This window comes from Lontra canadensis, unplaced genomic scaffold (assembly GCF_010015895.1).
Source record: "Lontra canadensis isolate GAN:19392208 unplaced genomic scaffold, GSC_riverotter_1.0 scaffold48, whole genome shotgun sequence".
Lineage (NCBI taxonomy): Eukaryota > Metazoa > Chordata > Mammalia > Carnivora > Mustelidae > Lontra > Lontra canadensis.
The window spans coordinates 5,475,131-5,502,776 of NW_022631042.1; the positions used below are offsets into that span (position 1 = coordinate 5,475,131).

Here is a 27,646-nt window from a genome sequence, read left to right on the forward strand (position 1 = left end):
CATTTAGACTAAAATACGTTCTTCAGCATTTCTTCAAATGCAGCAGATCTGTAAGAGATAACTTTTCCCAGATTTTATTTATCTAAAGAATGGCTGATTTCATCTTCATTTTTAAAGAATATTTTCACTGGCTTTGGAATGCTTGGTTAACTCCTTTTTATTTATTTTTTTCCTTTCGGCAATTAAGTGTCATCCCATTATCTTCTGGCCTCCATTATTTCTAATAAAATGTCATCAGTAATGATAGCCCTTGTTCTCATGACATAATGTCTATTTTCTGGTGTTTTTTTTTCCCCCTAAGTTTTTTTCTCTATAGCTTTTGTTGTCAACAGTTTAAATATAATGTACCTGGGGTGGCTTTTTTTGTCTCTCTTCAGCTTGGGTCTCACTGCATTCCTAGATGTGCAATATAATATTTTTCATCAAATTTGGAAAATTTTTAGCCGTTATTTCTTCTCATATGTTTTCTTCCCCAATCTCTCCCTGTTCTCCTTTCAGAGCTCTACTTGCACATATATTAGCCTATTTGATAATATCACACATGCCTGAAAAATTCTGTTCACTTTCTTCAGTTATTTTTTGCAAGTGGGTAATTTCTATTGATCTGGCTTCAAGTCATGGACTCTCTTCTTTCAACCCTAGTCAGCTACTAAGTCTATTGAGTTGAAATTTTATTTTAGTTATTATACTATAGTTGTCAACTGTCCATTTAATTTTATATAATTTTTATTTCTTTACTGAGTTTTTCTATCTATTAATTCATTAAGACCATGTCTTCCTTTCATTTCTGAATTTCTCTTCAATATTTTCAACATATTTATGCAGCTACAATAGCTCTTTTAAAGTTGTCATTTGCTAAGTTTAACATCTAGATCATGTGAACTCCCTTTTCTTCTTGATTACTAGCCACACATTTTCTCACAATCTCTCTCTTTCTCTCCATGTATAATAATTTTTGTTGCTGTTGAATACTGGATATTACAGATAATATCTTGGCTTTAGGTTCTGTTATCTTCCCCTGAAGAGTGTTCATTCTTGTTATAGCAGACAGTCAGTTATTGGCCAATCGTGTATAATGTGTTTAGACTTGTCTTACTCTTTGTTAAAAATCTTCTGTTCAAGGTAAGTCACTCTAATTTAGCAGGACTCAAACTCCAAACCCCTCATATGTCTTATCCGGTCTTGATTACAAGTTTTGTTAGGACAGCCCTAAAGTTAATTCTTACTCTAAAATGTGGCACTAACTCTTATAGGCTCAGTCTTTTCATGTCAGCTGTATGCCAGAAGTTTTAACAACATGTGATCAAGATGTGTGTACTCTGGTTGGGCCAAAACTCCCACTTCACCTAGGATTACTCTTCCCTAGCACTGCTGAAACTATCATTTATCTATCCCATTCTCCCGATAGCAGCTGCAATTGGTTAAACCCTGGGTGGTCCTGCTCTGCAAATAAATATCCCAGGAATCAGCAGCAGACTCAGGAGAGTTCCACATGGACTTCTTCTGGAACCCCTTTTCTGCACAGCTTTCTCTCTCTGATGCCATGTGCCACAGAATTAATTTGCTTCTGTTGCACCAGATTCTCACATCTGTCTCCTCATCTCAGTGGGACGACCATGCGCTACTTGGACAACAATCTTTACACCTCTTTGGGGGAAATTGTTCCCAAACAATTGATAGTTGGGGTGATCATGTAGATTATCTTGTGAGTTTTTCTTCTTTAGTCATGTGCTGTTATCCCTTACCTAGAAAGAATTATCTCATGTAGTTTGTCAGTTTTATAGTTGTTTACTGCAGGAAGGCTATTCGGGTATTAACTACCTCATCATGGCCAACTGCCACATTGCCCTCCAGAAAGATGTTTTGGAATGAGTTTTCCACCAAGTGTTTGAAAGCAGCAATTTTTTTATATCCATGCCAACTCTAGGTTTTGTCATTATTTTAAGATTTGCAGATTAAGTGGGTATTTTTATAATTTCATATATATATATACACTTCAAAAAATATATGTACTTTTTCATAAATACACTGTTTATATACAAAGCATATATATATTTACATATATAATTATATAATTTTCAAAATGTCTGAAACTTTTTATTACTGTTTTGCTTGGAGAATCTCCCAGAGTATTTTAGTACATTCCAAATAAGTCACTGATTTTATATATTAGCAGAAAATATATTATTTTAGCTAAACTTAAGCAGAAAGAAAAATTTTAAATTAATAGACATATAGAAAAACTAATTTTGTAGTTTGTTCTTTGACAAATACAGACTACTACCAAGACACAATATAGTTTACAAAGAATTGTATTGTTCATCTTCTGCAATACTCAAATGTTTGAGGAGATACATATTTCTTCTGTAAAGTTTATTTAAAATTAACCCTTCTAAGAATTTTAAGTTTGTGGTCTGAATGGGAACCAACACCCAAATTTTCTAGGAAACTCCCTGGGTGGTTTTGAGTGAGAAAGTTTGAATACCACATTTTGAGAAACTATTTGTTCAATAGAACACGGTCTCTAAATGGACATTGATGGTACGTCCTTGGGAGTGAAGTAAAATTAATGGTATCAGGAAATAAACTTGAAAGTCACTGAATTCTATATTTTCCTCACAATGCAGAAAAGTATTTTAACAACTGTAAAAGGTTCTTCAGCAAACAGCAAAGAAACCTCTTTAACCTAGGTAAACCTAGTACTATCCAAATTGACTCGACCCTACAAACTTTTTAACACCATCACACTTCAGGAGATCCTGAATAGATAGCACTTGTTGATACTGCTTTCCTAAGGGCCTCCCCTCAAATAGAGACACTGAGATGACTTTGATGGACAAATGGGGCTCTAACTGCCCTAAGGGGTGTCACGGAAGGTTGTCGATATCAGGTCACTTAAATTATCTATTTAGTGTGAAAAGTTCTGCTAAGTGTGAGAAACTATGGTGACCTACTTTAGAAAAGTTTCTTTTGTTGTTGTTGTTAAAAGGAGAACATTCATAAATAGAATTGCTGCCTTTTGAAAGTACATTTGGTAAACTATTAATAAAGATCATAAATTTATGATTCAGTTTTGTTCTCAAATTTCTAAAAAAAATACTTTTAAGAGAATGTAGCTCATATGTGCAGTTTGATAAACTAACAGGAAGAAATCTATTTTGAATACATATTTTAACTAACAGGAAACAAGGCAGCCAACTGGTAAGATCTGCTTTTAGGAACTTATCATGCGGGATGTCCAGCCATCCGTCCCTCGTTTATCTATAAAGCTTTCATTTGTCCTGCAGAGTTATTGCAGGGGTTTTTGGTTTTGGGTTTTTTTTTTTTTCCGTTTTAATTATGTTTCTTTACTTTAATAAATTGGCTCAGAAAATCAAGATGAAGGAAGAATTGTCAATTAATAAATACACTGATTTTATCTTTTATAATACTAATTTTATGAATAAATACTACTATTGATTTTCCTGCAATAATTTGCTGTGGAAGTCATACTTAGTGCTGCTTAGGTTGACATGAAGACAGAGGAGAAAGAAGAATGTGTTGAGTATATGACTTTGTGATTTGTATATTTGTCTTGACTAAATTGAATAAGACTGCTCCTTAGATGGTAGAAATTCCCATTAATCACCAAAACCTAGAATCAGTTTGACTATGTAATTTGCAGAGCCTGGTGCAAACTGAAAATGCTTAAAGTTATTATGAACTTCTAGGAGGTAACCACAGAACATGAAACCAAGCATGGACCTCTGACTACAGGAACTTGTGTGATTGCACAGGTCTTAACACCACAAAGCCAACCCTGACTAGAAAATCTTTACAGATTAGCAGTGGGGGAAGGGCTCTGACAGGAGATCTGATTAAGGAGGCAGTGTTCCCCCAAGTCTTCAGGTGACCAGTGAAGCAGACAGTTTGGTACAGCAACTTCCAGTGAAACACCTTAAGGATTGTAGTTTAAGTGAGACTCAGCTGATAGATAACACAAATGACTATTCCAATGGACTGGTGGGTGATTAGCTATGTTTGATCACCTGTTTGAGGCAGCCAACATTTACTTGCTAGAAATTCAAATCATTCTTTTGTCTGGAGACAGTGGAAAGGTTTAAGAATAGTATTGCTGTGATTCCTTGAATTAGAAAAAAAAAAATCCTAGGTGGTCTAAAATGTAAAAGGCAGGAAAGAAGCTTTCTGGGGAATTTTCTTTAAAGATTCAATGAAACAAAAGAAAATAAAAGTAATGTGGGTTGGTGAGTCTACTGTGTTATCTTTGCATATAGGTTTATATCATGCAAATTACTAATAAGACTTGTCCTGCTTGGTTCATGTCACAGTGCTTCAATATACTCAAGATATGACTATTTTCTGTATCTCGTAGATGAGAAAATTGGAGTTCATAAAAAAGATTATTCCAATAATGTCAAAATTTTTGTAGGTGGTTAAGCTATAAATAAAAAAAACAAACAAACTTGTATTTATTGAAGGTATACTATGTACCAGGCATTATGCTAAGCAATTTCCACATATTATTCATTTAGTTTTTATTTGTCAGAACTCTTTCAACTGAAAGTGAGCATACACCCTTCTTAATCTAGTTTAAAAAAAATAACGTTCTGTGTGTATGTTCAACTGGGAAATGCAGGAGGCAGCCTCAGACATAGCTGAATTGGTGCAAAAATGATGTTGTCAGGAATTTATCTCACTGTCTTTCAGCTCTGCTTTCCTCTGTATTATTTATTCTCAAAGGGAGTCTCTGCATGTGGTAGGAAGGACAGTCCTGCACCTCCAGATTTGCACCTCCAGATTTACAATCTTTAATCACCTTGATCTCAGAAAGAAAGAGACTCCCAAATACCTAATTCCCAGGGAAGCCTGGGCCCTGACTTGTTTCTGGGCCCATTCCTTCATGAATCACCAGGGCAAAGGGATACACTTATTGGACAGGCCTAAGTCATGGCATCTCTGGAGCTGGAAGAGAGAGAAACACACCATTCCTTAAGTGCATAATGTCTCAGGGTGTTATGACCCAAAGAAGGGGGTGTGATTCTGGGTAAGCCTTAGGAACAGATATCCATTACAATAGCTTAATTATTATGTATATTTACACACAAGCAAACTGAGGCTTGGGGGAGAAAGGATACTCTGCTTCACTGTAAATATATTGTAGGGATGGAGCTTATCCCAAGGAGATAAATGCAATACCCCAAATTCTACAAAACAATAAAAAGGATTTATGTTTTGAGTACGTTCAAGGAATGCCAGTCTCACTACCATCAGAAAGAAGACATTTGGAACTACATTATCATAAAAGGTACAGAGATTGCTTTATGTAGACATAAGTAATTGGGAGTTTTATGGACATTCTGGAATGTGTATCTTTCAATGACTAACATTTTAATGGGAAAACACTACTCAAAAAACCATATATTTTAGACTGTCAGCTCTTGAGGGCTGTGCCTATTTATTTTTGCATCCATATTAGATATAGTGCTGACACACTGAAGGCACTCAGTAATTCCTTGTTGAATCAGTGAGTGAAAATGGGTGGGAGACAATCCAAGTCTACTTAATTAGTAGTGAATGATACAACCCAGGGATACCTCAGAAGTATTTTCTATATGGGGAACTGAAGGATTTGTATGTCTTGAAAACGAAGCTATACGTGTCTACCATGACTGCATTTTGAGAATAACTATTCTATTAGCATGGCCCTGCTTAGGGAGCAGCAGCAAACTGTATATTGGCTCTGTCAACCAATTGAAATGACACTTAGAGACTGGTGACTGACTGGTCTCCAAGTACTAGTTTATGCTGTGCCTTAGTCATGATTAGATTGGACCAGATTAAACCTATGTCTTAAGACTCTGAACTGGAGTTTGTGGGAATCAGGCAGTTTATAACAAAAGCAGAAATATAAAGACATCCAGAGTAGAGCCTTGTAAATGGTGTTCACTGGAGTTAGGATATTTGTTTCTGTGGCCCCAAGGACTAGAGATCCTGACCAATCACCTAAGTGGTTGATCTATTACTAGAACTATATTTTTTCACTAAGCTTTTAATGTTAACTCCGGCATAGTTAACATACAGGGTTATATTAGCCCCAGATGTACAATATAGTATAGTATTCAGTAATTCTGTGCATTACTCAGAGTAGTGCTCATCATGATAAGTATGCTCTTTAATTCCCATCCCCTCTTTCAACCATCCCTGTACCCATCTCTCCTCTGGTAACCATCAGTTTGTTCTCTATAATTAAGAGTTTGTTTTTTTGGTTTGCCTCTCTCTTTTTTTTCCCCCTTTGCTCATTTGTTTTGTTTCTTAAATTCCCCATATGAGTGAAATCATGCGGTATTTGTCTTTGACTGACTTGTTTTGCTTAGCGTTATACTCTCTAGCTCCATCTATGTGGTCGCACATGGCAAGATTTCATTCCCTTTTATGGCTGAATAATATTCCATTGTATATACACACCACCTCATCTTTATCCATTCATCAGTGGATAGACACTTGGGCTGCTTCCATAATTTGGCTATTATAAATAATGCTGTAATAAACACAGGGGTGCATGTATCTCTTTGAATTAGTGTTTTTGTATTTTTTGGATAAATGCCCAGTAATGTGATTGCTGGATCATAGGGTGGTTTTATTTTTAACTTTTTGGGAATCCTCCCTACTATTTTCCACAGTGACTGCACCAGTTTGCATTCCTGCCAACTGCACGAGGGTTTGTTTTTTTCCATGTGCTTGCCAACACTTGTTTCTTGTGTTTTTGATTTTAGCCATTCTGACATGTATGAGGTCAACTACCTAGAACTATTGCTGTGCCTTTTAAATAGTCCAGTTTCAGTGAGGTCTGTCATTTGGTAAAATAACAGCATAACCATCTACAGTTCTGTTCACATTTTAAATAGGATAATGCCAAACTGTGCAGTGTCCAGGGACAGGCAGGCAGAAAGGTTTGGTTTTGAATTTTAATAAATATACTTGAAGACAGTGCTGATGCTTAGACCAGAAGAAGAGATTATAAAGATAAATATAGAGGGACGTAAAAAGAAGATCGAGTATATTCTTCATAGCTATAGAAGAAAGACCAATCAATAAAAGCAACAGAGAGGTAGATTTAACTGAAGAAGACATTTTTCAACCTTTTGCTGACTTGTGAAAGATGGTCTTGGACAATAAAATTGTAGTGATATTATAGATGAGATTTTGTTCAATAGAGATTCTTCAATATAAAGAATATGTTGTCCAGTTTTATAAACAATTTTCTTTCCTTTTTTTTTTTTCAGGAAACTAGTCTAATTATTAGAGGTGGACTTAGCACAAAATTGAGAGTTCCTCATTTGCAATTGTTTGGGGAAGACACAACTCTGTTTTTGTATTTATGAATTATTTTCCCTAAAAAAAGCCTTCCCAAATTACATGAATTCAAGGTCTCATAAAACCTAAATTAACCATTGTTAAAATTGATGACTAACAATGCCACAAAGATTTAAAACTATTATATTCATATTTGAATCCATACATTTGAATGACTATTCTAATTTATTCATATAAAAACTTTAATATGTGGAATTCTAAAAAGAACAAATATATTCATTTGTAATACACTGATGAAAATTGAACCAGCATAACGAAGAACTCTGCAGAAATACTAGCTCATAAAGTACCAGTCCATGCCTACACGTGGAAAAGTAAAGGGATTAAAATGGATATCTATTTTCTTGAAAGTCAGAATTAAATAATACATTTTTATGATAGAACTAGGCACATAGTAGGCATTCAATAATTATGGGTTTCTCTCTGGGGATCTTGCATTTCTATGATTTATTTAAACTTGATTTTCAACTAGAAATGTTACCAATACTTAAAGTTACTTATATTTTTGCAAGAGTTTCAGATAAATTGACATTCAGTTTTACTTGGTATAAGAATATATTTTTAACTTTAAGGGTCATAAAATAAAAGGGAATCTACTCATCATTACCAGCAAAACAAAAAATAACTCGAATAGGAAGACAAGCAATATATAAAAGTGGTGTTTTTGCTTTTATTGCAAATGAGTCAAAAACAAATATTTCATTATCTTTTTATTAGCCCATTTTTATAGCTGCATTTGGGGTAATATTTTATAAATGGCATGCATAAAGTGTGTTTGTTGTGGCTTCTTTCAAAAGAAATGATGATTTGTGTAAAATATTGCTCACATAGTTAAGTTAAAACCTTAGATTAAAAACAGGAGCCAGTTATCTCATTTGAGAATACTTAATTTGTCTCAAAGCTGATTGTTTTATCTTTAGGAATCCCTGTAGTCAAGATTCCCTTTCTTGCAGTTTTATCTGGGACTATGGTTATATACAGTTTCTGCTCAGTCTTTGCTCAAGGAAGAGGGTCACTGCTGTCACAGAGAATGACAATGATCCTTACAAACTGCAGCAAGGAACCATAAAACTCTGTTGTGACCTCTTAAAAAAAAAGAAAAGAGTATAATGTTTATGACCTAAAATAAGGATGGTTTTAAACGCTCATTCTTTATACACACTCTGTCTCTTACACACACTACACATGGATGCACTCACACACACATACACAATACTACACAAATCCTGCCCTAGCTATTATAATTTAAAAGCTTTCATTTTAGGGATTTTGGTATATTTTATTCCCTCAGAAGTTTCCAAGGTTCTTGGTGATGAATTGTTAATAGTAGCTGGGGGACACCTGCAACCACATTCATCCATTTTAATTGTGACATGTCTCTGCACAAGATCCCCAAATGTGTTTTCCCTTCAAATTTATACATGCATTACCTATCTTCCAAGAAAAATAGTACAAATTGTTACCAGGGCTGATTCTAAGGAAGCTGATCAGTAAAACAGAGAAATTTCAAAGTGTTTTAATTATACCTAGAGCTTTCAAGGCTTTGAGATTTTTATTTATCTTTGAATATGGCATAAGGAATGAATTTTAAATTACGGAATATAGTTTGAAACTTCTAAGATCAGGCGCACATAATTTGTATTCTTACAGGGTTCAGGGGTTGTTCTGGCAAAATCCCTATATCTTGTTCTTCTGTACATTTTATTATAGTGGGTTTTAATTTTTTAGCTGGTAACACTTTAAAGTAGAGTTTATTTTTTATATTAAGAATTATTTTGAGCGACACCTGACTGGCTCAGTCAGTAGAGCATCTGACTCTTGATCTTGGGGTTGTGAGTTTGAGCCCCATGTTGGGTATAGAAGTTACTTTAAAAAAAAAAAGTAATTATTTTGAATCTTTCAATTAGGCTCCTAAGATAGAAAATGTAAATGTGAAATAGGTTTTTTATGTTTTGTTTTGTTTTGTTTTGTTTTTAGAGTGATTGAGAGGGGTAGGGGGTAGGGACAGGGGGAAAGGATGAGAGAATCCTAAGAAGTCTTAATGACCACCATAGAACCTGAGTGGGACTCCATCTCAGGACCACGAGATCATGACCTGAGGAGAAATCAAGCATCTGTTGCTTAACTGACTAAACCACCCAGGGTCCCCTCAAATGGGATCTTTTATGTCAGAGATATTTCTGCTTATGGAATACAGGCCAGTTTCAGATGTGGGATTTGGAAATTATATGGTGTTTATCGCAAAATGGCTCCTAGCTGTAAATTTAGCCTTGTAGGACTCAGTTCAAATGAACTCTTTCTGGGAGAGAATTGCAAGCAGGATCCATGTCCATGGTGGAGAGCTGATTGGGGCTTCATCTCAGGACCCCGAGATCATGACCTGAAATCAAGAGTCCATTGCTTAACTGACTGAGCCACCCAGGTGCCCCTCAAATGAACTCTTATTGACGTTTCTCAACAGAATTTAAAAAATGTTCCAATATCTGTTGATGGTAATTCATCTTTCCAAGTTATATACCCATAGTTACACGCTCATAGTTAAAAATAATGACTTGATACTTAAGCTAGAGCTCATTAATTATTATAATAGAAACATATTTTGGTGAAGAAATATATTCTTACTTTATCAAATAATTTACAAATTTGCTTTAACCCCACATCGCTGAATCTCAACTAGTTTCCTTTAAACCTAAAATGTATGTAATTGATAGTGTGGCAAAATTTTATGCCTAGAAGTAGAAAATTATATGTGATATATGAAACTATCTTAATTAAAAATATTGACATAAGTAACACTTTCTGCATGTATTACATTTATTGAGCATGTCTATTTTTGGCAATCTCATTGGGACTATGAGTAAATTTTTTATTTGCTTAAGGTTATTTGGACAATCTAATTTCACATTTTCCCCTGATTTTTAAGAATATCCAAAAAACATTTCCCGAATGTGTGTATGTGTGAAAATAGTAGAATTATTCTATGAATACATGTCCACATCTGATATGAGACCACAGTTACGTTTCTGCTCTGAAAATTATTTTGAATTGTGAGTAAAACGTTTTTACTGTGTCTGAAATATCTCACAACTACAGATTAAATGTAAATTTCTAGGACTATTGTTCATAATATGATTATCATAATAACTCATTTGTAATAATCTTTTTTCTCAGATAAATCATTATGTGTCAAGGTTAACAAAACATGGGAGTGTCATTTTATAAAGTTTATAAAGTCATATAAGAGATTTAAGTAATATTCTTAAAGGCCAAACTTAAAATTATGTATTAATATTTGAAAAACACACACTTGGTTCAGAAATAGAACTTTTGATTTAATAAGGCATTTGAGCATTCTCTTCTTCTCTCATAGCTATGACTATACCAAATACGTACAGAATATCAGATGTTCATATTGGTTCATTTTGAATTAATTTCAATATCCATTTACACAAATGAGATTTGTTTGGATGGCTCAATATATACAGCCTCTTTTTGATGACTCAGTAATTACATAAATAATATTCTAAATGCTAAGTCAGTGGTCTTACGTTTAAATGTCTCTTTCCCGCATCTCATTGTTTTGTTTTGTTTTCCTTTGGTTTAGATCGAGGCACTGTGCAGAAGGTGGTGGTTCTTCCCTCTAACAGCTCTGCCAGGGGTGAGCTCATTCTGGAGGAGCTGGAAGTCTTTAAGGTTTGAGCATCTCTTCTGTTAATCTCAGTACATGCATGATGGATGGAATTCTTTCATCTTAGAGCCACTTGGGAGGAAAAAAAATATTTGATAAAGGATCAAATAAATATCATAAGTTTTTGAGGGTAGGAAACACCAGATAAACTAAGAAATACAGAACAAATATTTTTCTGAAGTCTTCTTTTTTTTTTTTTTTTGCATTTCAAGTTATCTTAACATTAAAAGATTCGCTTTTTCAACTATTATCACAACTCAAAGAATTTTGGTCATCATTATTTTTATAAATGAGTTCTTGTGGTCAAGGTCGAAAAGATTTGCCAGCAAGGGCTTTTATCATTTGCTTCACAAGCCACTGAAATCCAAGTGCCTTACATTATTGATTGTTAGATAAACTTTCTCATATATTTTTTCTAATCCAGGAATTTTAAGAAAAACTGCTTTGTTTGCTCTTATTTTATGGCTTTCAACTCAAATGACATTCAAGTTACATAAAACAAATGTCTCTTTACTGCTCAAAGCTTCATGTTCTGCTGAACTTGAGATTTCATTATTACTCTCTTTGTTCTTAAATTTCGGCTTAACAAAAAGAAGAAGAAAGAAAAACAATACACGACATCAACAAAAAGGCACACAGTGGAAAGTTCAGTCCTGTAAGGCATCACCTGCTCTGGGCAGAGTGCTTATTCTTTCTGGATGTGTGACTTGGGAGAGCAGATCTGTGGTGTCCTTTCTCTCCTTAAGATGTAAGCCATTGTAGTTCAGGTGATTTCTCTGATAAACATTTGGAAAGATGGATAAAACACAGCCAGAGAAGCTGTTAGGATTGCAAAGATACTTTGGCATGGAATCAATCCTATTGCAGAGTACTATTTCCAACTAAATCAATCAAGAAGAAACGGCCCACGCACAGACGCCACCGCCCCAGAGCCGCCAGCACTGCCCGCCCTTGGTCAACACCCCTGGGTCTTTGACATCACCTTGGACGGTGAACCCTGGGGTTTGTCTCCTTCAAGCTGTTTGCGAAATTCCAAAGACAGCAGAGAACTTTCGTGCTCTGAGCGCTAGGGAGAAAAGATTTAGTAATAAACATCCCTGCTTTACAGGATTTTTCCCAGATTTCAGGGCCAGGGTAGTGATTTCATGGGCCATCGTGGCACTGGCTGCAAGTCGATCAATGGGGAGAAAGCTGATGATGAGAATTTCATCTGAAGCCCATGGGTCCTGGCACCTCGTCTATGGCAAATGCTGGACCCAACACAAACGGTTTCCAGTTTTCATGAGCACTGCCAAGACTGAGTAGTTGGATGGCAAGCATGTGGTCTTTGGCAAGGTGAGGGAGGGCAGGAATATTATGGAAGAAGAGCTTTGGGTCCAAGAATGGCGAGACTAACAAGAAGATCGCCATTGCCGACTGTGGATAAATCTAATAAATTTGACTCCTGTTTTATCTAAACTACTAGGCCATTCCTTCTGTAGCTTAAGTGAGCACCCCTTCACCAACATCTGCTCAAAATATCCTATAATTTCTGTGCTCTCATTGCAGTTCTGTGGGTTCATATTTTCCTTAATCCCCTCTAAATCTAGCTGGATTGAAGATTTAAGTTTATGATGTAACATGATAAACAACAACAAACCAAAACAAACAAACGGTCCATGGATATCCAAAGACCAGAGTCAGCCTTTAACTGAGTGAAGTTAGCACTTCAGGCCTCCCAGGAGCAGACTGTTGCTGGTTTAGTGAGTTGCTTTGCTTAGCCGAGTGAACTCAGAATATATTGACTTATTAATACATGTTCCCATAGTCACCAAAATTATTGAATTTATAAGCATATAAATGATCAAGATGACTTGTTTAGATTATGCTAATTCATTTTAAATGTAAAGAAATATTTTTTTAAAATAACCAAATGAAATCTGAGGAACTCTGGAAAATTTTCCAGTATCTTGTTGAATTTATAATTTTAAATGCTAGACTCACTTTGGCATAAGGTTCTTTGTGATTAGTGTGTTAATATTGTGCTTACAAAATGTTACCTAGGTACATTCAAGTGCTTTTTTTCTATGCCTTGCTTTATAAAGGAATTGATTGTTTCATTAGATTAACCAAAAGTGCATTATGTATAAAATATTTTTTCCTCATTCAGTTCAATACAGACAACTTGGCTAGCCAAAATAACATAAAGTACCTCATTCTGGAATTTGCTTGAAGAGAGCAAAAAATGCCATATGGCAGACCTTCATTTTTAATTCTGAAATATAATTTTTTGATAATCAGAAAACATTAAGTGAGTTTGACACAAACCCAAACATGTAAGTTATGGAAAGCTCTTAAAGAAATGGGAATCATTCTGATCATGTGCTAACTACTTATGGTGTGTTATATGAGTTGTGCTGGTGTTATCATTATGAAGAATAAACTCTCAGTGGAAAAACTGAGTCAGTCAAAACGCACGTGGGGGACATCAGCCCAAGAGAGAGACTAAAAAAGTTTGAACTTTCTTGTGGACGTGTGTGCCAGTGACTGATACGGCCAAATTGAGAGACACAGTTACCAAATACAGTTATTTATTGTCTTCAGCAATGTTTGTGTCATATTTTCTGAGGTGAGGTAAAAATAACTGGGTGTGTATGATATACTGTGATTAGCACGTGAGGAAATAATGCATTTGAATGGAAACAAATTCCTAAGCGGAGTGTCACACTGATACACTGCAGAAAACTCAAACTCAATGTAACCTTAAAAAAACCAGACTCTTTGTTTTTATAGAGTGCAGAACCATAATCTCTTTTAATCCTCTATTCAGAATATTTCCGGAAAATACATCCAGCTTCCTCAAACTTAACTTGAATTGGTGGTACAGCTATTAGTAGTTGCCTGGATGGATATAAATTGCAATACCTTTTTTGTATGCGTATGTGTATTTCTAAGCTGTGATCAAAACCTGTTGCAATTGAGTGTTTAGATTAAGCTAATCTAATAATATCACCATTTTTTTCTTTTAAACGTGTGTAAGAACACACACTTAAAATTATTTCAGAACGTGAAATAATTGTAGTTACCGTTAATTTTGAGAGCTTGCTCTCACTTGCATTTTTCAAATAAAACTTCACAGATGATTATCAGGTTATCATGAGTCTAGTTTTTAAAAGGAACTCATAATGTTTAAGAAGTAAACTCTATGAATAGAGTCACTTTCAAAAAGGATTACTGGGGCGCCTGGGTGGCTCAGGGGGTTAAGCCTCTGCCTTTGGCTCAGGTCATGATCTCAGGATCCTGGGATCGAGCCCCGCATCGGGCTCTCTGCTCAGCAGGGAGCCTGCTTCCCCCTCTCTCTGCCCGCCTCTCTGCCTACTTGTGATCGCAGTCTGTCAAATAAATAAAATAATTAAATAAAAAAAATTTTTTTAAAAGGATTACTATTTCAGAAAATCCTTAGGTGCTTTCATTAACTCACATTTATCAAAAGAGAACATTTTCTATTTCTTTTTTCCTTTTTTTTTTTTTCAAAGTTATAAGATTTTTATTTTTTTTCTAGCAGTATTTCTTTGTTTGCCACAGGAGAATTAATAAGTATGATCCAGGCTAATATGTCTTTCCAAAGCAACATGGTAGTTTCTTATGTAGACGCTTGAGTTGTGGGGGAAGAACATGAGGTGCCATTCCACAGCATCTTATCTACCCCCATCCAAGCCTAAGTTTTATTCATTGCATTCAGTATTCCAAGATAGAATTTTTTAATTCTTCCAAATTTCTCAGATTTTGTTAAGATTATATTTGATGATGTGTTATAATTGCTACTTTTTTTAAATTTAATCATATATTTGTAAAATATATATATTTAATCATATATTTGTTAGCACAACAGAGGAAGTGTACTTTAGAGACAACTATTGCTAAACTTTGAGTATATGTACATGTGTAGAGAAATGATGATGTCTTGAATTTTAACAGACATGAGAATATCTTTAATGCAAATCTTTTTAAAGGATTATTTGAGCAGCTAACAATTTTTTTTTAATTTTTCAGAATCGTGTTCCTATAACAACAATGAAAATCTCATCCAAGAAGGTAAAACAACTCCATTTTTATTTTCTTTACGTATTAAAAATTTTACTCTTGTGAAAATATATTCTGTAATTTTAGAAAAATTAATATTAGTATTAGAAAAATAATTATTATTTACAATAACCACAAAAATCACCTTTAATTTTGATGCATAGTTGACAGGCTATGAATGGAAGACAAAATAGGTCTATTTTGTATAAAAGCCCAGGAGAGCAGAACATATATACTGCAAGATATGCCAACATTTTGTATATCCTATATATCCTGTATTCTCAAATATTACAGTGTGTGAAGCCAACCAAAATAAAAATAATCTTTTGAATGAAGACTTTGGTATAATGTTTGGGCTACTATAGCATCACATTCTCAGGGGCTTGGAATGAGTAATCAGTCCTCTTCCGAGTTCCTGCTACTATCACTTGTTTGAAATGTGCAATGCATTCTTTTATGCTTATTGCTAAAGAAGTGCTATTTTTTAGAGTTTATATGTGTCATTTAAAAAATCTGAATTCTCAGTTCTAAACCATATAAGGATTTGGGTTTGAGGGAAGAAATGTTTGGCTATGATTATCAGAAATGTTTCATCTTCTAATTCATGCCTGCACATGCAAATACACAATGATCAGAAAAAAAAAGGAAAAGCCCTATCCCAGTCTCTGCCTATGCAACGTGTACACCTCTCCAGCCCCCAAGGCGTTCTCTCTGGAAGAAAGTTCTAAAGGGTGGAGTCATATAGCCAGAAATGGAGTAGGCTTCAGAGCACAATGGACGTGCATTTGAATCCCAACTTATCCATAAATTATGAGTAAGATGTTAAACTTCACTGACCTAAGTTTCTGCCTCTATACGGTAATGCTTTTCTCACAAAAGAGTTAATTTATATAAATTGCCTAAAATAAAGCAGGTCCTTCATAACTGCTGTTTAAAGAGCCTGAGACTTATTTTTCTTGGAATATGGAATAAAGGTTTTAAGTATTAGCACAACTGATGACATAAAGTTAGTGTTCTTTACCTTATTTGGTCTGTTACAGATGAAGGAATATTCCACAGTCAGTCCTGTACTCTTTTCACTTGACGCAATTTTATGAAGAAAAATAAATAGGGTACCATAGAGCTAAAGATCTCATCTGTAAAAATGTTTTGCATAGTGCATAACAAACATTTTCCCAAATAACAAGAAGCCATTCGTCATTTTCTCCAATGTCCCAGGGAGCTGATCCCAAGTCAGAATTGTCTTTGAAGTCAGGAGGAAGCCCCTTGTTTACAGTAGTTTAATGAAAAGAGAAAGTATCAGAGCAAAATTCAAAATGGACACAGGGCCGTTTGTGTGGCCGAGTAGCCCAGTACACAGTTACAGTGACACACGTTACTATTCAGGCTGTAATTCAGCCGGTAGATTCATAGTTCACAATCCATTCCATTAAGTTGCAATATGCAGTACACATACACACATGGGAAAAAATGAGTATTAAATCTGTCTTCAACATCTTATATTGTAGATAATTAAAAAATGTTTCTTTCAATCATTAGATTTAGGGCAGGATAATTATTTCAGTTTTGGGGAACTCATTTGCACATCTGCATACCTCATTATTTTTTCAGTGAGAAAGAAGTACAAATTGCCAATGGTATTTTTATGTACATTTAAGCACTATGAATTTAGTGCCTTCCCTAGTCTTCAAATTATTTATTTTCTATTTTATGCTTCTTTATTCTCTAATTTATTCTTGCATTCCATACAGCAGAAAATAGCTGGATTAATTTTTTTAAAAAGATAATTTCTAGAATGAAACTACTTGTATTCTTTCCTTAAATAAAGCAGTTTCCTTAATTTAGCATAGCTGATGCTTTTATTATATTATTTATTAATGTACTCAATAAACACTTATTTGAAATGTTCTTAGAGAAATGGTTATTGTCAAAATATGCCATTGTTTTCATACAGTTTGTCTCAACTGAGGATCTGTCATTTCCAGCCCAATTTCTGCAAAATTAATTAATCTGAATAAAATGATTTTTTATTAGACAATAGACTGAGGTGTGATTCAATGATTAATTAGAATTGACAATGTATAAGTTGATAGTTTGTTAACTGGTAATTTTCTCTACTACATTATTCATTCATTATTCATTGAGCTCTTAGGAATCAGAAACTATTCTAAGTATTTCATGTGGAGTTAGCCCCTACATTTAGTTCTTAACATAACTCTATAGGATAGGTACTGTATTATCCCAGTTTTACCCAAGAATGTCCTGAGATTCAGAAAAGTTGCATAGCATGGTTGTGGTTGAGCTGGGATTTGAATCCTAGAAGTCTGCCTCCAGAGCCAGACCAATGGTGTTCCTACTGATTTACAAATTTTAAATTGCATGTAGGTGAATATGTATAGATATCTTTGTGTGTGTTGCACATGTGAATATATTTGAGTTCCAGCTTAAAGATTCTCTGCTAATTTGAATCATACAATATTACTTCTTTAGAAAATAAGCATCAGTTAGAAACTTACCCTTTCAACTCCTGAGAACAAAGAACTGGAGCAGTATCCTAAGAAGTTCTTGACATCCTGTAAATGAAGGAGAGGGAAATCTTTATTTATGACTTGGGATGCTGAAGATCACTGGATCACACAACAAGTTTAAGACATGACTAAATATAAATACTGATATTCTTCTAAGTAATTTAAAAGCTGCTCTAATGAGTAATATGCCACTTTCAAAGGCATGCAAAAAAATTTTTTTTTAATTTTATCTAATACAGTGTACTTTTTTCCCTAAACTTAAAAATGCCCTTTATTTAAGACTTGACATTTTCAAATTTACAAGGTGATGGGTTGCCAGATTTGAAGAAAAAGAAAGCTGCCTTGTGCATTCAAAAAATAAAGCAAGTATCATAATGTAAATCTGTAACATATTAGCACAAATTTGAGAGAACAATAAATCCCAATGTCTCAAATGTATGACCATTCTACACAGGGCCCTGAGGTTTTTTTTTTTTTCTTTTAACAGGAAAGTGGTAATATTATAGGCATATTAACATAAGAAAATTCTATTTATTTTGGCTTATACCCTCTGTGCTTTGCTTCTTGTTTTTAGTCTATTTTGAAATGAATCTCAGGGTGTATAGACATAATACATTCCTGCTGAAAGTCTTCTTTTAACGTCCGCATCTGAATTAAATCATAATCATTCCTCCAATAGCAACAGTTGTATGTGAGCTCCAATGAAGGGATTTCCCAAGTGTCTCTGCATCGCTGCCACATCTATGGTACAGCCTGTGCTGACTGTTGCCTGGCAAGGGACCCTTACTGTGCCTGGGATGGCCATTCGTGCTCTAGGTTCTACCCAACTGGGAAGCGGTGAGTACCAAACATTCAGCTGAAAGTCAAAACTGATGTTGCCAGATACTACACATCATTAGAAAAAATTCTATTGCTGTATTCTTTTAAAATAGCACCAGAAGTAGTAGCTATGTTTAGCCTCATGTATAGTTATTGAATGAAGTAAATGGCTATAGTTTTAACTTGAAATTCTCACAGATAATGTAGGAATACAGTACTTTGGAGACATTTATTTCTCCTCTTAAAGCTCCTCTAGCAACACAATTCCCCCCATGACCCAGCAAATTTTTTAAGCAGCATTTAATGTTTTCCACATTACCTAACTTTTTGTATGCTTCTGTATATCATTAAATCCCACCTTCTTAGGGTTTCCCTATGCCATTTAATTCTCCAATGATCAGATGTTTGTCCTAGTTCAGGCAACAGGAACATTGTTCCAAAATGGGTATGCTGAATTTGTTTCAGAACCTTGGTGACATGCTCTTACCTCTGAGAATAGGAAGTGCATGGTTGCTGGTCAGATTGAGAGAGTAAGACAGTCTGAGACTGAATGCCATTTATCCGAGCAAAGACTTAGATGAGAAACTTAGAACCAACTAGTACACAAGTTGTGACACCAGTAGTGACACTGATTATAGAACAAAGAATATGCAGAATTTAGGGTCAGCCAAGATCAGAACTATGGGTCAGTCAGGGTGATTAAGAGGGTGATATTTGAACAAGGGCCTGAGTGTGATGAGGAATGACACCAAGGCATTATCTGGGAGGATAGCATTCCAGAGAGAAGGAAGGACCAGAAATCCTTAAAGCTGTAGTGTGTCAAGATTGTTCAAGAAATAGCACCACGACTAATGGAGCTATCATGGAATGAGAAAAAGGAAGGGTAGAAAGAAAATGAGCTCAGAATGGCATATGACATAGGATTTAGTAAGTCACTGAAGGCTCTTATAGAGTGAAATGGAAAACTACTGAGGGCCTTTGAGAACATGAATGATTTTTTTTTTTTTTTTTTTTTTTTTAACATTTGGTTTGAAAAGCTCATCTGCTTGGGTTTGGCTGGGATTGCAGTCCTGAGGTAGGCAGGGGATGGGGGGAGAGGAGATAGAAGTTGCAAGGCAGTTAGGGCACTGTACATTCAAAGTGAGATATAATGGTGGCTCACACAGGAATGATAGACGTGGAGGTCTCACAAGGTCTGATTCAGGGTAGAGCTCAGTTAGAGAAATAGAAGACTCAAGAATGAATCAAGTTCTCAGAACTGAGCGTATGCAGATGTAATTTCCTGAGAAACAGAAGACAAGGGGAGGAACAGGTATGTGGAAGGAAAGATGATGCTAAAAGTATCTATGAGATATTCAAATGGAGAGGTTGAGTAGACAGTTAGAAATATGAATTTGGATTGCACAGGTGTGGCCTGGTCTGGATAATTTGAAAGTCTTTTGTTTTTAAAGACATGGAATGTGAAGAGAACTCCTTTTCTTTAAACCAGTAGTCCTTAGTATCTGTGTTTAAAGACCTGTGTTCTTCTGTGTCATTTTGAGATTTAGGCAGGAAGTTTCTAGCCTCTTGATTTCTACATAGAATTTTTAGACCTCATTATCCTGAGATTTTCTGTTTGCACTAGACTGGAGATCTGAACTTGGACAGAGTATGAGGAAAGCAAATTCCAAATGTAATCTCAAATAAGTGATTTTTGTAGTCATTGCTGATAAATTTTAATCATATTTGTTTTATACTCCCAATTACAATAGCAGTGATATTTAAAAATTATTACTATAACTGTTTCTAAGGTAATATATTTTTCTTGAGAAAGAGTTATAAAAATTGGCATATCTAATACCTGGAGTGCAATCTTCTATCTATTAAACAGATTTAAAGCTAAAGGAAGATGAAGCCTCACACTTTCTAAGAAAGAAAGAAAGTGCTATGAAGATCACAAAGTGAATCTTATCATATTCCTTTAGGCTTATTGGCCTCTCCTATAATGTGGAGGAATTGGAGATTGGTACTCTTCCAGACCTAGGCTTTGGCAAACAAGCGTTTTCATTTAATAAACAAAGAATATTTCTCAAGTAAAATTTCATACTATATATAAACTATCATTGCATATTTGAGATTTTTGTTTACATTTTAGACATTTCTGCTAAAATATAAGTTGACTCATTTGTTCTCCTATTCTCCTTCTAATTACAACCTCAGTAATCCTTTCTCAGATGCAATGTAAAGGTAGGTTCCACATTGTCATCCTAATGCCACAAATTTGATCTTGATCATGTCCTTGTAATCAACAAAGAGCTGAAATTGTCTTGCAGTTTTTACTGTTGCAATGTCATGCCTGGTATGAAATCAGGTATCATAGGTTTGCCGTTAGAACAGCAAACAGCAAACAGAAAAAAAAAAATCAGTAAAGTTACAGGGTACAAAATCAACAAACAAAAATCTATACATGACTAATGAGCTATCAGAAAGAGAATTTAAGAAAACAATCCCATTTACAATTGCATCAAAAGAATAAAATACCTAGGAATAAATTTAACCAAGGAGGTAAAAGACCCCTACACTGAACTAAAGACATTGATTAAAGAAATTGAAGACACAAATAAATGGAAAGATAATTGACACTCATGGAGGGGTAGAATGAATATTATTAAAATGGCCATACTACCCAAAGGAATCTGCAGATTCAATACAATCCCTAAGAAAACTCCGTTAGCATTTTTCATTGGATTAGAACAATCCTAATATTTGTATGGAGTCATGAAAGACTCCGAATAACCAAAGCATTATTGAGAAAGAACAAAGCTGGAGGCATCATGCACCTTGACTTCCAACTATATTACAAAGCTGTAATAATCAAAACAGTATGCTATTGTCATAAAGACGACACATAGCTCCACATGATCTATGTGAGAGCCCAGAGCCCACATGAGAGAGCCCAGAAGTAAATTCATACATATATGGTTAATTAATTTACAACAAAAAAGGCAAGAATATACAATGGGGAAAGACAGTCTCTTCAATAAATGGTGCTGGGAAAACTGAGCAACCACATGCAAAATAATGAAACTAGACTACTATCTTACATTATAGACTAAACTTAACTCAAAAGGTTTAAGGACTTGAATGTAAGACCTGAAACCATAAAACGCCTAGAAGAAAACATAGGCATGAAGCTCCTGGATATAGTTCATGATGAGTTTTTAGATATGATTCCAAAGCAAAGACAACAAAAGAGAAAATAACCAAGTGGGATTATGTCAAACTAAAAAGCTTCTACACAGGAAAGGACATCACCAACCAAATGAAAAGGCAACCTACTGAATGAGAGAAAATATTTGCAAACTATAGAGCTAATAAGGGGTTAATATCCAAATATATAAAGAACTCATACAACTGAGTATTCAAAAGACAAGCAATCTGATTTAAAAAGTGGGCAGATCTGAATAGGCATTTTTCCAAAGAAGACATACAGATTGCCAGCATGTCGTGAAAAGATGCTCAATGTTACTAATCATCAGGGAAATGCAAATGAAAACCACAGGATCTCACATCTGTCAGAATGGGTATTATCAAAAATCAATAAATAACAAATATTGGAGAGGATGTGGAAAAAAAGTTTTGGTGGGAATCTTAATTGGTGCCACCACTATGAAAAACAGTATGATGTTTCCTCGAAAAATTAAATATAGAACTACCATATGACCCAGCAGTTTTACTTCTGGATATTTATCTGAAGAAAACAAAAACAGTAATTTGAAAAGATAGATGCACCACCATGTTCACTGCAGCATTGTTTTCAATAGTCAAGACATGGAAACAACCTAAGTGTCCTTCAACAGATGAATGAGTAAAGATATAAACATACACACACACACAAGAATACTACTTTGCCATAAAACAGAATGCAGTCTTGCCATTTGTGAAATGGATGGACCTTGAGGCCATGTGGTAAGTGAAATAATTCAGAGAAAGACATATAGTGTATGATCTCACTTATATATGGAATTTTGAAAATAACAAAAAACCAAGCTCATGGAGATAGAGAACAGATTAGTGGTTCTCAAAGATGGGGTAAGGGGTAGGAAAAATGAGAAAAGGGGGTCAAAAGGCACAAACTTCCAGTTATAAAATAAGCATGGAGATATAATGTACAGCATGGTAACTATAGTTAATAATACCGTATTGCCTGTTTGAAAGTCGATAATAGAGTACATCTTACAAGTACTCACCGCAAGGAAAAGAATTTTGTGACTACCTATGAGAACAGATGATATCTAGACTTATTGTGGTCATTTTACTATATATCAATCATATATATATATATATATATGTATGTACACTTTTTAAAATTGAGCAATAATTGACATATAACATTATATTAGTTTCAGATATACAACATGAATGGGTGTACACCTGAAACTAATATAATGTTATATGTCAATTATTGCTCAATTTAATAAAGTATAAGCAAGAGGGAATTTTAAAGAGCTTTCAGAATCTCTAGCAGTGTCTTAATTCTATAATTAAAAGCTGAAAAATCTCTATCATTCTATCTTTCTATCTTTCTATAACCTATCTTATTCCTTGGCCTACTCAAACCCATCTTTGATTAGCACAATGAAAATTTCATTACAAGTATCTATACTGTTTAACTGCTCAAAATTATTTTAAAACTTAAACATATAGTGAATGCAAAACATGTTTGCTGAATTAACTATTCCCTAAATTCTCATATATAATATATTTTTTAAGACTTTATTTATTTATTTGACAGACAGAGATCACAAGTAGACAGAGAGGCAGGCAGAGAGAGAGGGGGGAAGCAGGCTCCCTGCTGAGCAGAGAGCCCGATGTGGGGATCAATGCCAGGACCCTGAGATCATGACCTGAGCCGAAAGCAGAGGCTTTAACCCACTGAGCCACCCAGGCGCCCCTCATATATAATATTTTTAAGTGATTATATGATAATAATAAAAATGATCACTTATATTTTCCATACTAATTTTCTTTAATAGTGTTAACTTACCCATTTTATTTCGATTGTGCTGTCTACCTATCTGGAACACAAAGATTATGTGGAGGAGTTCATAGGAATGAAAATCAAAAAGGTGTCCTTTGTATGGTATAAGAATTACAATGATACTTGGAAATCTATGGAGTATATATTTTGATATAATAAAATTGTTAAATATCATTGGCTCTGTAGTTTCTCTTTTTTTCAAGTTTGCTTATGGTAAATAATACAAGCAATTTTCTTTTTCATTCTCAAGTATCATAAATATTTGTGCATTTGTACCAAATATTGCAATTTAATCTCAAATGTTATTTATTTTGGATTCAGACATGCTCTTAGAAATTTTATTCTAAGACAGGATAATCAGTTCAATCTTCAAGTAAATATCTGTTTTACATACAAGAACAAAATGATTTCATTGTTTATCTGAAGGATTATACTATAAAGAAGAAAACATTGGTAACTTGAGCTAAATCCCAAGCCTACATTCACATATAATATTACTCTGCCTACCAGCTTTTGCAATGCTATATGACTATCCTAAAGGGATTCTACAAATATAAAAAATGTCAGATAGCTGTCTTGCTGATCTCATCGTTTAGGCCAAGCCATAATGATTTTTTTCTGTACAGACTGTCTGGAAGCTATGTGATCCCATAAATTTGGGTTCCCCAGCTATGCAAACCATAACATAGTACTGGTCACAGGACAATCAATTTAACTATTGTGAGTGATAGTGCTTCTCTAGATGGCTGAAAATGACGAGTTCAGCCATAAGAACTCTCACATGGTGCTCATATAATATCGTGTACTCACAAGTTGATTGGTAGTAAATAATGCCGTGGCTTGGAAACATAGCGAATGCAATGCGGTGAAAAGCTGATATAGGGATTTAGGAGCTATTCTAGAGTAAAGCATTAATTGTATTTCCTGAGACAAGAGTGACTTCCACTAGTTTATGTGTGTGTTGTTGTATTAGAAATACAAAATTGAGGGGCACCTGGGTGTCTCAGTCAGTTAAGCATCTGCCTTCGGCTTAGGTTGTGAGCAGGGATTGAGGCCCATGTCAGGCTCCCTGCTCAGCAGGGAGTCGGCTTCTCCCTCTCCCTCTGCCCCTCCCCCATTTGTGCAGGTGTGCTCTCTCTTTCTCCCTCAAATAAATAGATAAAATCTTTAAATATATATATATTTAAATCTTTAAATATATATATAGACACAAAATTATATACCTGTATTTCCATAGAGAGATTTACATGAACCATTGAATACACAAACTATTATTTGTTGTAACCTTAAAATGATCTTTTTCACTATTGATGACTTTGAGATTAGTTTCACTTTGTGAATTTAATAATCCTTGTGATATTTTAATATTTCTGCTCTTCTCACTGAATGTTATAATTTATCTTTAAGGGTAAAAATGTTGAGACTTAACAGATGATCCAATTAAGTAATATGCTCATTTATATATACTTCAAAGCCTTGGTAGTAAACAATCAATGTATCCCTATATTCCCAATATTTAAAGAGTAGATCTTTTCCTTTTCTCTCTTTCTCTTCCTCTCATTAAAGACTTTTATTTATTTATTTAGAGAAAGAAAGCACATTCAGGGGTTGGGGGGAGAGGGAGAGAGAATTTGAAATAGACTCTGCACTGTGTGTGGAGCCTGCCACAGGGATTGATCTCACCACTAGGCACTGTGACCTGAGCTAAAACCAAGGGTCAGACCCTCAACCAACTCATCCACCCAGAGAGCTCACTTTCTCTCGCTCTCTCTCTTTTTTTTTAAAAGATTTTATTTATTTATTTGACAGAGAGAGACATAGCAAGAGAGGGAACAGAAGTGGGGGAAGTGGGAGAGGGAGAAGCAGGCTTCCGGCTGATCAGGGAGCCCAATGCGGAGCTCGATCCCAGGACTCTGGGATCATGACCTGAACTGAAGGCAGACGCTTAATGACTGAGCCATCCAGGTGCCCCTCACTTTTTCTCTCTTATAACGATCTTCATATCCATGATTTATTGCTAAGAGAATTTCAGTTGCTTTATTTTGATTCGTTTCACTGTGTGATATACAATTGAAACTAATACATATATTATTATCACTAATAATATTGAAATAATATTGAAACTAATAAATGTATTAGTTTCAATTGTATCACACAGTGAAACGAATATATGTATTAGTTTCAATTGTATATTCAATACAATATATATATAGTATATACAAAATGTATATATATATTATATATACAAAAATACGTATTTTGAATATGAATATTTTGAATCTAAGACTCAGGAAATTAATTAGTATTCAAATAATTTAAAACATTGATTTAAATAATGGCCAACATAAAGAATGTAACTAAATTTTGAAATGCTTAAACAATGATACATAATAACTAAAATGCAATGAGTGAACTTTGGTCCTCACTAAACTTTTTTTTTTTTTTTTAAGATTTTATTTATTTATCTGACAGAGAGAGACACAGAAGAGAGAGGGAACACAAGCAGAGGGAATGGGAGAGGGAGAAGCAGACTTCCTGCCGAGCTTGGAGCCCGATGTGGGGCGCAATCCCAGGACCCTGGGATCAGGACCTGAGCTGAATGCAGACGCTTAATCAGCCACCCAGGCGCCCCCTAACTAAACTTTAAAAAATCCATAATGGATGTTTGGAAGACAATTAAGGAAATTTTAACATAAAATATGTATTGTATGATATTATGGAATATTCATATATTTAGCATGATAATGATACTGTTGTTATGTAGGGAAATTAGAAGATTCATGCTGAAGTATTGAATGAAGCATTATTATGTCTGCAATTTATTTTCTAAAGATTTTCATATATGTGCATAAAGTATATATACTACATCAAACTTGCATGTGAGGGGTGCCTCGGTGGCTCAATGGGTTAAGTTCTTTGCCTTCGGCTCAGGTCATGATCTCAGGGTCCTGGGATCGAGCCCCACATCAGGCTCTCTGCTCAGCAGGGAACCTGCTTCCTTCTCTCTGCCTGCCTCTCTGCCTACTTGTGATCTCTCTCTTTCCGTCCAATAAGTAAGTAAAATATTAAAAAAAAAAAAAAACTTGCATGTGAGAGAAAAAATAAATGTGGCAAAATATAACAATTCACAAATCTAAGTATGTTAGTATTTAGTGTACTCATACATTTACTCCTCTGTAGGCTTGATGTTTTTCAAAGTAAAAAGTTGAAGGAAAATTCTTATTCTAGTAAATGAACAATTTTGCTTAACTGTGTATTAAATGTCTATTTTCTATCTCTCAATCACCTGTTTCAGAAAAGTTTTAATATAACAGGAAAGTGTTAGGAAATGTTGACTTTTGTAAGAAAGCCATGTTTATTTAAAAACAAAATTATAAGAAAGAAGATGCCAGTGAGTTTATACTCGAGCTTTTCATCTTGGAAAATTTTTGATGAATGTCTCTAAACTAAAATTTACACTATTCATTTGGAATCTAGCATTTACCCAGAAAATGCACATAATAAGGATTTCATAGCCATTCTATCACCAATAATAGGGAGGGACCAAATTAATTCAGAATGAAAACAAGGTGAAGTACCAATCCTATCATGAAGGTGGTGAATAAGAAATGTCAGATAGTGGTGCCAGATAAGCAGACCTCTTTTTTCCTTATGAAAGCTTGGGCAATTAAAAAACTGTGAAATTAAAAATGCAATCTTTTAAATGTGGTGTAATTGGCAATGTTAATTCTAAGTCAGTTTTATATATATGTCTTTGCACTTATAGGAGGAGCCGAAGACAAGATGTGAGACATGGAAATCCATTGACTCAGTGCAGAGGATTTAATCTAAAAGGTATTAAAACTGAGCAAGGGTCAAACTTGGTAAAGAGTCAGTGCTCCAGGTCACATTTCAGGGAGGGAGACCTCATTATAATTCACTTCTTCTGTTTTAAGGAAAGATTATGAAGATTCTTGGTGATCATATGGAAATTAAAAATTAAACGTATTTGTATGTATAGTAGGAGAAACAGAGGTCCGTGAATACAGAGACCTTGGGTGTGTTAGTTGGTTAGGAATTTCACATAGATATCAGTTACAGATTTTCCAAGCTATTATTTTTTTTTCTGAAGAAACAAAGCTATTGTCTTCTCTCTTAAGAAAAAAGTTGCTTTTT

The 27,646-nt window shown here is 34.6% G+C and overlaps 1 protein-coding gene across 1 annotated transcript in view; it reads left to right on the top strand.

Annotated features, from left to right (window-relative positions):
- SEMA3C (semaphorin 3C) overlaps positions 1–27,646 on the top strand; it is a 174,245-nt gene that overhangs the window by 139,291 nt on the left and 7,308 nt on the right. The window contains exons 13-16 of the mRNA XM_032873255.1: positions 10,979–11,067; positions 15,095–15,136; positions 18,332–18,489; positions 27,258–27,325. Coding sequence (XP_032729146.1) covers positions 10,979–11,067; positions 15,095–15,136; positions 18,332–18,489; positions 27,258–27,325 — 357 coding nt within the window. The remainder of the gene's footprint in view (positions 1–10,978; positions 11,068–15,094; positions 15,137–18,331; positions 18,490–27,257; positions 27,326–27,646) is intronic.